Below are 13305 nucleotides of genomic sequence, written 5' to 3' on the forward strand. Positions count from 1 at the left end.
ACGGGCAGTGCTCTGCGGCTGCCTCCCACGCCTGCCACGGCCGAGCGGGTCTCCCGTGGCCAGCGCTGCCCCCCTGCCACGGGGCCACCCCACGGCGGAGGGGAGGTCAGGGGCGAGCTCCGCCTGCCCGGCCGCACCGAAGGCTGCCCCTCCTCGGCGCCCCGGCCAGGCGATCACAGGCTGCGGGTGGCGGGTCTTTGGCGGCGAACGGAATAATTTTTAGAAGTATTCCAGCGCTTTTATGGCAAGGCATTTTTGTATTGCAGCGAACTATTTTTTTTTCTTACAGTGATTCACTAGCAGGCTTGCTGGTACGTCTGAATATTAGTTTAGTCGGCTCTGCCGAGGACTAGGAGCTTCGACTTCAGGGTCTTTTCTTTGGCATCTCTCACTGTAGCGCACTCCAGAGAAGCATTTTCATTCTCTGGTTTATGTGTCTATATTGGAGAACAAGTTTGGAAAAGGATGGGAAGGTGAAAACTGATTCTAGACCAAGCAGTTCCTCGCGGTGGCCTGGTGCCTTTCTGCTGCCTTTGTAGGGACAAAAAAAAAAGGTACTGGTCATGACAGGACAAAATGCACACTGCCCCGCTGCTTTTTACCATTTGGCAAAGGTCAGAACTTGCTTTTCGGTTCTCCTAACACTACCTTCCTGCCTGATTCTTGATTGCTCCTAAAGTACTGCTCTTTGACCACGGGATCACGTCTTGAAAACGAAACAAATAATAACTTGTAAGCAAAACGAAAACAAACCATTAACAAGCTTCGACTTAGAGAGATGGTGTATGTAGCTGATACACCAGCTACAGACTTATGTTCTCTACATCAGTTTCGTGTGCACGTCGAAAGATACATTCCCCTCTGCCCGTCTCTGGTCTCATATGGAGACACTGCAGCTTCGTTGATGGAAAGGAGCAGCCTCAGTAGTAAATAACCGAGCAGACCTCCAGTCCTTCACATCTTTCGCAAGCTTCCAACCATCCGCAGAAGCAGCCCCGAACAAAGCGAAAGACAAAGTGGGTTTAACCTTTCCCGGAACCGCTGTGGCACCGGCCGGGAAAGGCCGATTGGTGGCCCGGGCCAGACTATTGACACTGCACTCCCCGGGGCCGGGAATACGGGTCCGGGACTCTTTCGGGAGTCCCCGCCCGGGCAGCCTGTTCCACTGCGTCGTGGGAAGCGGAGAGTTCACCCTGCGCCTCTGCCACGGGGAGAAGCAGGATAGCAGTGGCAGCGCTGGGTGGTGCGGGTGCCCGCGAGTGCGCCCCGTCAGGAAGAGGGGACTCGGGTGGGCAGAGAGAGGATAGAGAGCCCAGTTCCTGCTCAGCGAGCTGCACAGGGCTGGGGCCCGGTGGGGAAGGCCGGCCTGGCCCTGCCTGCGGCTCCCTGCCCGGCAGCGCCAGGAATTACGAGCAGCGACGGCCGGGCTCGCTCCCCCGCGCCCGCCGCCTGTCAGCGCCGCCGCCGCCGCACCGCATCTCTTAGCCATAACTCAGCCCCGCGCCTCCACCATACGGGCCGCTGCCCTTCCCCAGAACCTGTCTTGACAATGGTAAAAGTACCACCAGAGCCTCTTTTTACTCTTTTTTTCCCTTCTCTTGAGGCCTTTCAGGGGCCCCCGGCCACTCGTGGGCTTGCAGACAGCAAGGAGCTCGGCGGCGGCCTGAGGTGGGGTGGCCCCACGGGAGCACAAGCCCTTGCCACTTCTGCCAGCGGGCCGGGCCGGGGGTCGGCGCTGCCCCCGGGCCCGCCGGCGACACAGCGGGCCCGCCCGCCGCCCTCCTCCCCGGCCCCGGTGCGGAAGGCCGGCGAGACAAAGCGACGGGGTTTTCCTCGGGGTCGCGGAGCGAAACCGCCAGCGCCATCTAAAAATACACCTCGAAGCTTGGAGCGCAAGCCCGAAGGGCAAAAGCAAACGGGGGCTGAAGGCAGCGCAGCCCCGCTCCTCGGGCACGAACACGCCGGCCTAGGGGGGTGGTGGTGGGAAAAGGCTCTGCGGCTCTGGTCGCTCTCGGAGACTCATCAAGTGCTGCAAGGGTATTTAAAAAAAATAAAATTTAAGTGTAAATTGGGAGAATGGAAGAGTCTGCCTCCGCCACCACCTCCCCCCGACGCCTTGCACATAAAGCAGCCACGTCCCCCCGGGCGGACATGAGGGTCACATCCTCTTCCCGCTACTCTCCCGGCCGGGAAGGCGTGCTGGGGGCTGCCCCGGAGCAGCGCAGGGAGAGGGGCACCGGGCGGGGGTCGCCGCCCCTCCCGCCTGTGGGTGGCAGGTTTGCAGGGGTGGGCGGCAAGGGGAGGCCCCCGTGGGCTCGCAGGGCCGCGCTCCTGCCTCCCCTTATGACCCCCCTTCACCTCTGATGGTTCGCTGGCGGAGCATTGTCTCCAGACACAACAAAACCAGGACGGAGCCCTGGAGCAGGCAGGGCTCCAACGTTTTGACGGGTGGAAGAAAAACATCAACAGATACTTTGCAATTATTTGGTGATGGGGGCTAAAGGAGAGGCGGGCGGGGGAGAGGTCGCTTCGCAGCAGCAGAAGCTAATTGCAACCTTTGCTTTGCTAATGAGCTCGCACCGGTGCATTCCGCGCTCCATCACCGTCCCACCCCCCCGGCGGAGCGCTTGGGGGGTGGGAAATGGCGTCGGGGGAAAGTCGTAATTTTTCTGCAATTCGTTATTCGGTTTTAAATCCATCCCATCCCTGAGAGGCGAGGCTAGAAGCGCTGGCCGCCAGCGCTTTCATAAATCCTCGCTCGGGGAAAACGGCGAGCAGCTCCTCGCCGGCAGGGGCGAGGTGTGTGCGAGCGCCCGGCCCCGTCCCGCGGCGCGGGTAGCCGGGCATGCCCGGCCCGGGGCCGCGGGGCTGGCAGGGCGACGTGTCCTCCGCCAGCTTACGGCTTTAGCCTCCGCACAGTCGGACCGGGGGAAATGCACGCACAGAACACATGCAGAAAATAGTGTTTCTCTCGAAACTCACATCGAAACGGCGCTGGGAATGTATTTATACTGCGCAGTCTTGCAAGCACCGACATTGTTTAAACAATTCTCTTCTGCTACGGACGATATTATCAGTATTTTTACATTATCGTTCAATGGAAAACATTCTTCTTTTTCCTTATTTTAAATATTTATTTTTTTTTAAAGGGGGGGAAAGGGGGAACAAAAAGGAAAAAATTAAACTCGGCAGCTTAAATGTTCTGGCAAGTAAATAAATTCCAAGAACGTTTTGGGAAAAACGTTTATGGCTTTTTTTTTTTTCTGATCTGAGCACTTGCCTTGGAACGTTTTGGGAAAAAGGTTTATGGCTTTTTTTTTTCTGATCTGAGCACTTGCCTTCCGAGGGATGATGGTTGTAGTGATATGACCTGTTTATTCATCGATTCATATAATATATAAATATCCTGAACTCATGAGTGTAATAATTTGCGTTTTTTTCTACTGGAGGAAATTCAGCTATTTTAAGAGTTAATGGTTCTAAATGTGTTGGTTTTCCTGGATTCTCCCCAGAGGTGATGGGGGCTGGAAAGGAGGGGGGATTCCAGTTTGGGGTTTTCACTGTTGTTGTTTTAATTCTGCTGAACGCGATCTAAAGCAGCTGACCTGAACGTGGGGTGATACACGGCACAACCAAGCCCCCTGACACCTAAAGGTCAGGTGAAAGTCTCCAGCAGGTAAGTTGTGGACCGGCTGCCTGCCCATCTCACTTGCTCTCTGGCTCACAAATTGTTCCCTTCTGCCCACCCAAGTCGTTTCAAGCTGTGTTTGTTTAGGGGGCAAAAAAAAAAAAATAAAAAAAAAAAATTGCCGAACACCCACTTCTCTTTCAGACGGAGAGCTTGAGAGCCCTCACCGGCAGCTTGGGCTGCCTTCCCTTCACTCTGCGTCCCAGTGCTTTTTAACAGCCATTATTTTGTTGCACACGCATGCTAAGCAAGGCGCAAGTTACGGGCCTAGAAAGTCGCAGAGGTGTGTGCAACAGATAGGTTCGCTTGGGGGACGAAGACGAAATCCCCCCCATCTCCCAAAGACCCTGCCTGCTGAACGGAGGGAGGGAGCCTGTGCCGGCTGCTTCCCAGGCCCGCGCAGCACAAAACACTGGCGTAGCAGGCCAGGACAAAAAATTGTCCCCCGGACCGCAGGGGCTTCCCCTCAGTGCTGTGCTGCTGTCTCTGCCCTGAACACCGCGACCCTCCGACCGGCCTGTTCCTCCTAGCCCGGCACCCCCCTGCCGTCGGGGGTCCGGCGAAAACCACCTCGCAGCCGATTGCCAAATTGCTGGGCGCCAGCACCGCCCTACACTCAAGGAATTCGTTCCAAATGGCACGGAGGGCTCCCGCTCCGGCCGGACCAGCCGGAGTTACCCTCGGGAGCTCTGGGGCTTACTTCTCTGGCCGTCCAAGCAGGCCTTTTAGGACGCCTCGTTAGGAAATGAGGGATACTCCTAGCGTGGTCCCCCAGGCACCTGATCGTTTGCTAACGCTGCCTGCACTGCCAGCGCCGGCCTGGGGCAAGGCCTGCCCGCTGCCCCGGGTGCGTGTGTATCATTTTAAGGGGGAATGTGGGGCGCAGCAGTGCTGCGAGGGGTCCCCGGTGCCTCCACCAGGGTACGGGGCTGCCGCCCGGCCCCGCAACTACCGGGTAAGGAGCCGGCCCTCTACCTCTCCCCCCGCTCCATGCGGCTATTGTTTCGTTCAATTAGGCTCCGCTTGATAAAAAACAATCGCTCGTTAACCCTCGCCCTCCTCCCTCCCGGCTGGTGTGTTGTGAATGGCGACATCGTCTCCCTTGACCCCCGTCTCCTTTTCTGTCTTTCTGTCCCCTGAAAAATGATTCCGCGAGCTCTGATTGAATTTTATTCCTTCCTGACCTGGCCCGTTTTTATTGCATGGACACCATCAATCTTGACCTAACGCGACGTTTGTTTATTACTTTGGAAAGAAGCGAATGGCTTTATGAGCCCCAGCGTAATTAAACCAGGAGGGCTACGCTCACCGTGGCACCGCACCACCTTTGGGGCGGATTCACAACAGACACGACGCCGGGGAGGCGAGGCAGAAGGGAAAAGGAAAAAAAAGGTTGGGGGGGACCTATACGGGAATGATGACTGGTGCCCTCCCAGCCCGTTAGCTTGTGACCGAAATACCGGACCGAAACCCGCACGCATTCCCGGGGAGCTCCGAGCAGTTCCCTTACAGCACAGCCCAGGCTCGCCAGCCTCTTGCGCAGCTTGCCGCGCAAACCTGAGCTCGCCCTCCGCGCTGCCCCGGCTGCGCGCTACCTGTGCCCCCGAGCAGCGACAGCTCCGCCTCGGGCACCCTGACAGCGCCCACCACCGTGCTCCTCATCTCCCTCCTAGCCTAAACAACCTCCTAGCCCCACCAACATCCACAAAACAAAAACCACCCCAAGCAGCCCGCCCCACTCCCCCCCCAAAAAATGAAAAAGTCCCAAAAAAACCAAATCAAAAGATAGCTCATCAAAAAGTGCAGATGAATTTAGCCCGGTCCCAGCGCAGGGAGACGGGGGAAAACGGACTGAGTATGGGAAGGACTTTAAATTACTTTACGAGTGAAATTAATTGAAAGCTAATGTTCAATTAGCCGTCGCTGTTGAAATGGTTTATTTCGGGAAGTGGACGGGGGAGAGCTCCCAGGGGCCGCACCGCAGCTCTCCTGGGCTGTGCGGTGGAGCCATGTGCGCGCCTCGGCGCCACACGCTTTTGCCTACGCAATCAAACGACGTAATAAAGACTGCGCGCTCTTACCTCACGCTCCTCTCTAGGTGGGCGCGGACAGGCGCGCAGCCCCCGACCGTGCCCACCGCTCCTTCCCGCGCAGCGGCACCGCCGCAAAACCCGCAAAACCCTCAAGACCCACAAAACCCGCATCGGCTTTCGCGTGCGCCGAGTGCCACTCGCCCGAAACGCCCAAGCCAAGTCTCAAGAGGACGGGGCTAAACTCTAAGCTCGTCCTGCTCCAGCGGCGTACTTTTGGGGAGGTGAGAGCAGCGTACAGGCAGCTGGTCCAAACGCTGCAGCCCCAGGGTTACCAACAGTGTTACGAAGTTGAACCCGGCTATGAAAATAGCCGCTAACTTCGAAACGCCTTTCCCGAACTTCTTGGCTATCAGAAAGGGCCCCAGATATCACAAAACGCCGATTTGGAACCACTCCCTTAAATGTCTCCATCCACAAAACAGTTCCCCATGTTCTCCATCTGACCTGGCCTGTGGCAGTAGGGAAGGGGTTTTAATCCATGCCCTCTCGACTATTTGCATGCATTTCTCTGCTATTTTTGATTATGACCTTTGCAGAACGTAATAGGAACTGTAATTACTTTAAGAAGAAATTCTAAGGAGGAAACTTAGAAAGGAGAATATTCCTCCTCTCTACGTTTTCCACAGTTTAAGTGACAGACGAGCGTGTACAAGTGAGAAACCACCAGAACCACCATGTAAATGGAAGGGTTTCTCAAATCTATTAAAAAAAAAAAAGTTTTGTTTTGGCTTTTTTTTTTTTTTATAGACGAAAAGCAAAGCAACAGTTTGGAAAAATTAAAAATCAGTTTGAGCTAAAAAAAAATAAAAACCACAAAGCGCCGTGCTAACCTGGCGCTTAAATGACCTCTCCGCAGGCATGGCTGGGGCCAAGTGTCCCCGTTTGCTGTAGGGGCTGCCACCACAGATGTCGAAGCCTTACAGGGACACCTCTCAGCTGCTGCCCGGACGCATGTCCCGTGCCCACCGCTGCACAAGGTCGCACCGCATCTCTTTTGGCGTTCAGGGCAGGCCCAGTTCTGCTGGGAGACAATCACAGGTCAGAAGGGACGCTCGGGTTTGCCTCCTGTGCGCAAGAGGAGGGAAGCACGAGAGGAACGAGGGTTCGTGCCCCACGCTGGGCCCCACCGCCCGCAGTTCATGGTGGTCCGCGGGCAGATGTCCCGCTCCGTGCCTCCCAGTTGCGCTGCCCCCGCCCGGGAAGGTTTCTAGCGAGCCCGCTCGGCCTTTCCCCGTCCCAGCAGCAGCCGCAATGCCTCACGACGAAGGCTCCGGCCCGGCAGAGCCCAGAGTTGCCGACCCCCGTCCGAGCAATGTCGCGCAGGGACCCACGGGCTGAGCGCCCGTCGGGCCGCCTCCCGCGGCCAGCCCGCACTTTTCACTGCCTAGCGCGGGGACACCAGCACTGCTAATCTCATTTTCGTTGTGATCAATTTCTGTGGGGAGGGGGAGAAAAAAAGATTGATTATGATTATGATTGTGATGATAATATAAATAAAACAGTGTTTTTAAAACTGAAGACGAAGCACGCGTGTGCGGTGAGCCAGCCCGCCGCACTGAGAAGCAGGAGGTGACCTCCGCCGCCACCACGCACGTCACTTCAGGAAAGGGATCCCCTCCGGGGGCAGAAGATCCCGGCACGACCTACCTGCGACCTGCGAGAGGGAAGTTTCCCTTTGCCCCCTCCCTGACTGCGAGCCGCCCTCCCGGCCCGCCGAGCCCACACCACCGCCCCTTTGCAGCCAGGGCCACGGGGAGCGCAAGTTGCGCGGCCGCCCCGCTGCAGAGGGCCGCGGACCGCCCCGAGCATTAGCAGTAATTACACGCGGCACTTGTTCAAGCTACGCACGGCCCCCCAGCTTCCCCAGCCGAGCAGCACCACTGACAATGCAACGGGTTATTAAACAAGCCGGGCTGACAACTGCGTTCCCCCCTATTTATTTTCGCCACAAACACCCTACCGCTGCAGACCGCTGAGAAAACCCAAACTACAGGAAAGCCGGCGCCTGATCGCAACAAAAATAACAGGCAAATAGCAGACTCAATCGCCTCTACCCTCTGCCTTCCTTAAATTTTATTTTTAATACATGACGGGGGGCAGGAATGGTCTTATTATGCTGCCACCCCGCTGGCAAACCCATCTGCCAAGGCAGAGGGAGCTGCCCCGCCGAGGGTCCCCTCTCCAGCGAGGGGGAGCGGGGGCGACAGGCAGTGAGAGCCCCGCCGTGCCTCTGGCCCCGCAGTCCCTCTCCCCGGGAGGCGGCGGTGGGCGGGAGCCGCCAGTTCAGCTGCTCCCCGCTCTGTACCGGGAGAGGGACGATGGGGAGCAGAAAGTGAGCCCGGCCGAGAATAGGGAACATTTTATTTTCCTTTACTGGTGAAAAACGGGGATCAGAAATTAAAACATGTCCCCGGGAGCGAAGGCGCTCAACTTTGCTCGTCCTCCTCTTCAGCTTTACCACAACTGAGCAATGGAACGTTTAAGGTTCTCTTACCAACTTAGCAAACAAATAAATGTAAATAAGGCGCCCGGTAATCTTCGTAGAGGTACTAGCACGAAAAAGCAAGACTATGCCACACTTAAATAAAGGTATTCTAAGCCAACGCGTTCTAAGATGACACACTCCCCCCAGTTCATCCATCTGCTGAAGGTGTTTTCTAAACATTGGACTATTGCTTTGGAAGGGAAGCACAGCTCAAAAGCGAGGTAATAAGGTTGAACTGTAAATACCTTTGTATTTATTTACAGCGTAACCCTTAACAATGCAACAGCAATTACTGCTAAGTGTTGCCTTTAGATAAGAGATTCTGATAGGAAACTGTATTATCTTGAAAGCAGATTTTAGGCCTTAAATATCTGTAATCAAATAAACTTATTTCCAAGTCTGACTGACAAGGCCGCTTCTTTTAAGTTAATGGATTTATTGCGTTTTGGTGGTTACTTACAAAAGGGGAAGGTGATCCCCATTGACTGTAGGTTCTTAATAGTAAATTGTCCAGAAGGTAGGATTCTTGATATGACAAGATGCCAGTCTGTGCAGCACTCATTTGCTACCCTGGTAATAGATATTTTTTTTCCAATTTGAGAAAAAAATAAAGGAGGTAAGGAGAGGAAAAAAAAAAAAGGAAAGGAAAGAAAACCCAAACCAAAACAGCACCCAAGCAACTATATAAGAAAAATTAGCCCACACAAAATATTTTTAAAATAATCTGTCTGAGCAATTGAGACACAGACCAGTGAAGTCCCTGAAGGACGGGAGTAATGCAGAGCTGTAAAGGTGTAAGGGTAGAGTGTACCCTCTAACACAACTACTCTTTTTCCTCCCCCCCACCCCCGAAATAAAATAGTACTTTATGTGCTACACAAGCGGCTTCACTGATGTGACTGCACGCTTTGCTATCAATTCTAAGAAGCAGTAATTTATATGCTGGCATTATATTTAAGAGTACACATACTACAGATTATTTGGCATCTGCTATACACTGAAGTTTAGAAAAATATGCAATACGTATATGAAACTATAAATAAATACGTAATCCTTCTTTAAATATAGGTACATATGTAAATCCTAGATATAAATACATTTGAAAGACACACAGAGGGATCGATAGCTCGACATATATAGTTACACATGGTCTGGAATCTAGTGCATGCACTTCTACCTCGGAGTTATCACTTAATATATCCTTACATAGGCATATTATTTAAAACAACGTAATGTCGCCATACTACTGTGTATGGTCAAATGTTTCCAGGTCTTGCCATTAATTGCTAAGAAAACGTGTTTGTTTATTTGCCAACTCAGAGCTGCCATGGGAAAGTATTTTTTTCCTAGCGGATAAGGCGAGCTGACTAAGTGGAACATATTGCAGAAGAGACTGAAAAGGGGTTTTTCGACCTGGCAGTTCCTAAATGGTCTTTGGAATTTGTGCGGAGGGGAACAAGCTGTTCCAGCGACAAAGTTAGTTATGAAATCCCTTTTCCCTCTCTTTCTTTCTCTCTCTCTCTAAATGAAAGCATTAAAATATACAGACGTGTAAAGGATCATTCCAACTGAATGGTAATTTATTAATAAACAAACAATGCAATACCTTCAGAATATTTTCAACAAAAAAAGAAAAAATATTGATAGAATAAGATTAATACAGTTTCCCTTTTTATATATAGTGAAAAAAAATCAGCGTTTCAGTCAATTATAACGTCACTTTTCAGGAAAGGGGGAAACACTTTCTGGCGTTTGGTCCACAACATCCAACTACAAATTAAAAATAAATTACTATGTCGCAATTTACATTTTAAAACAAGTCCTTGTAGAAGAGGAAGGGGAGGGGAAAAAAAGCTGGTACTCTACGCTGGACTTTTCGCTCCCTTTTAAACATGGGGCATGGCAATACCTTAAGGGAAGGGGAAGAGCGCGAGATGGGGGGCGGGAAAAAAAAAGTATTTCTCAAAGCAATTAGAAAAAAAAAAAAAAACTTACGTGTTATTGGAGTAACACTGTCCTTTAACAAACCAAGACATGCTTTGGGGCTGTCTCTGTACAAAAGCTTTTCGCGATGCGCTCGCTTCCCTCCGCGGGCGCTGCGAGGGCCGGCGGCGCGGTGCGGAGCGGAGCTGAGTTCCCGCGGTGTCCCCGCGACGGGGCGCGCTCAGAACTTGCCGCAGTCGTAGACGAAGGCCCCGGAGGTGCGGTAGAGCGGCTGGCTGCCGGGGAAGGCCATCTGACAGCTCCCGCCGCCCCCCGCCCCGCCGCCGCCGCCGCCGCCCCCTGCCCCGCTGGGGCATGGTCCTTGAGGTGCAGGCGGTCCTTCTCCTCCTTGTCCTTGACGGCGTCCTTCTTTTTGAAGCGGCGGCGGCGGCGGAGGAAGCTGCCGTTCTCGAACATGTTGTAGGAGTCGGGGTCGAGGGTCCAGTAGCTGCCCTTGCCGGGCTTCTTGTCGTCGCGGGGCACCTTGACGAAGCACTCGTTGAGGGAGAGGTTGTGGCGGATGCTGTTCTGCCAGCCCTGCTTGTTGTCCCGGTAGAAAGGGAACCGCTCCATGATGAACTGGTAGATCCCGTTCAAGGTGATCTTCTTATCGGGAGCGTTCTGGATGGCCATGGTGATGAGGGCGATGTAGCTGTAGGGCGGCTTCACCATATCCTTGGGCTGCGGCGGTGGCGTGTAGGGCCCGTAGGCTCGGGCCATGCCGGCTGGGTACTGCTCGTGGGCCGGGTGGGAGTACATGCTCATCGGGGCCGGCATGGCCGTGTAGCCCCCGCCGGCCGCCGCCGCAGCGGCACGGTAGTAGCTCTGCTCTCCGCCGAGGTACGGCACCACTCCTAGGGAGTTGGGACTGGACACGGAGTAGCGAGCCTGCATGTCCTCCCGTCAGCTTTCCCCCACCCTCCCCGCCGGACCAAACAGCGCGTCCCTTCCCCCTCCACCCCTCCGCCGCTCCGCGGACCGAGCTGGACCGGGCGGCCGGGCAACCCCCACCCCCCCACCCCCCCGGCGGAGCGCGGAAAAAGGGAGGAAGAATAACGACGGCAGCGCCGAAAGCCTCCTCTTCTTCGCCCAGGAAAGCCCACCGGCGAGCTCCCGCGCTCCACGCGGAGGGGGGAAAAAAAATCAAAAAAGGGGGGGAAAAAGGAGGGGGACAAAAAAAGGGGGAAAATGTTTTAAAAAAGAAAACGGCGGAGGAAAAAAAAAAAGTAATCGCAGCGGAGAAAGCAACTTCCAAACGCAGAAAGAGTATTAAGAAAATAAAACCTTTGCAAAGAGGCTCCCACGCTCCCAGTTCCTTGTTCCACGGGGATCTGCAACAAGTTGTCTGCAAAGGAGGGACAAAAGTAGAGGGATGTGTTTTGTTGGCTTTTTTAAGCGAGCAGAAGAAGAAAAAAATCCACCTTCCCGATCTCCCAGTGCAAAGTTTCCCTCTCTCTCTCCCTCTCGCTTTTTTTCAGTCTCTTTTTCAGTCGCAGGCTGCTTTGGGAAGCATCGGAAAAACTCCTGAACTTTTGAGCATCCGTCACCACGGCGAGAACTTTTTTACGCACTTACAGTTTTCTCCTTTTTTTTTCCCTCCCTCTCGTCTCTCGGTCTCCCTTTTTTTTTTTTTCCTCTCTTTTTTTTTTCTTTTCCTCCTTTTGCAGGCGGCTCAGCTCCGCCCCGCCGAGCTGGGCCGGCCAATGAGGGCCGGGAGACACCCCGGGCTCTGAATGAGGAGGGAAAAAAAAATAAAAAAGGAGAGACCGAGGGAAAAAAAAAAAAAAGACGAAGAAAAAAAAAAAAGAAAAAGAAAAAAATCCCCACAGCAGCTCCGGGAGTTGTAGCGCTCGGGGACCGGCCACACACACTCGGCGGCACACGCGGGCGCCTTGAGCGCCGCGGAGCCCTGCGTTCGCGCGGGCCGCTGCGCACCCTCCGGGATCCGCCGGCGCCCGCGCATTTTGCGCGACCATCCCGCCCGAGCCCCACTGCCCTACACCTTCTACACCTTTCTCGCCCCCCACACACCCGCGTCCTTACACGCGCGGTCGCCCTCGCACACGCACGCCGGGCACACGCACCATGTGCATGTCCTCACCAACATATATGCATATATATATATATCTGTGTGTGTGTATATGTACGTGTGTACATGGAGCTTCCCCCGGAGCTCCTTCCACCCACGCGCGCACCCCGCGCTCTGCCACGCGTGTTTTCTCCACGAATGTTACTTCTCTTATTCTTTTTTTTTGTTGTTGTTGTTGTTGCTGTGTGTGTGTGTGTGTAAGCTCCTCGGACTATTTTCTCCACACGTTCCGGTCGGGCTCTCTCCTCCCATTCCCTCCAGGCTGCCGCTCGTGTCGGCGGGCCGGCTCCATGCCGGTGTGCCGGCTTCGCTCCCTGTCCGCCCCGGCCAGAAGCTCACCCCAGCTGCCTTCCACCCCCCAGGCCCGCGGGGGCGGCGAGGAAAGTGCGTGTGTGTGTGTGTCTGTGTGTCTGTGTGTCTGTGTGTCTGTGTGTCTGTGTGTCTGTGTATCTGTGTGTCTGTGTGTCTGTGTCTGAGTGTGTGCGTGTGTGTGTGTGAGTGTGTGCGGTGGGATGCCCCTGCACCACCTTGCCTGCAGCCAGCTGCCTGCCTGACCAAACGCTTCTGAAGAGATTGCATTCCTCCGGTTGACAAGGGTTTGACGAGTCCTCCAAAGCTCCTTTTTATTAATCAGCCACCAAGGGCTTCCCTCCCCCTGTCTGCAAATGAAGCGCCCGCTGCCTCTGCTGTTTGTAAACACGGGCGCGTTTCTCTGAACGGGGTCTGTAGCTCGCCCCGTCAGGTAATCTTTACGTGATGTGGGATGTGATACGGAGAGGGATCCTAGCTTTATCTCTTTACTCATTTGAGACGGAGAGGGCACAATTCTGTTACTGGTCTAATTCAGAGTGGATTCCGTGGTATGTCAGGTGTGTCAAAAGAAAAAAAAAAGGGGGGGGGGGAAGAAGAAGAAAATGAACGTTCCCTTAACTGCTTGGCCGGTTCTGCTATGAAGATTTGATTTGCT

At 54.3% G+C, this 13305-nt stretch overlaps 1 protein-coding gene across 1 annotated transcript; it reads right to left on the minus strand.

The window, feature by feature from the left end:
* Positions 1 to 10561: 10561 nt before the first annotated feature.
* On the minus strand, positions 10562 to 11858 carry FOXC1 (forkhead box C1; the record flags this gene model as incomplete). The annotated part of the gene is made up of 2 exons (XM_039698472.1): positions 11671 to 11858; positions 10562 to 11594 (listed from the first exon to the last, which is right to left on the minus strand). A coding segment is annotated over exon 2 (582 nt), but the record flags the coding sequence as incomplete, so codon positions are not given.
* Between the last annotated feature and the right edge of the window lie 1447 nt (positions 11859 to 13305).

The sequence above is a fragment of the Passer montanus genome, unplaced genomic scaffold, assembly GCF_014805655.1.
Source record: "Passer montanus isolate IOZ18808 unplaced genomic scaffold, ASM1480565v1 scaffold126, whole genome shotgun sequence".
In the NCBI taxonomy this organism is placed as follows: Eukaryota; Metazoa; Chordata; class Aves; order Passeriformes; family Passeridae; genus Passer; species Passer montanus.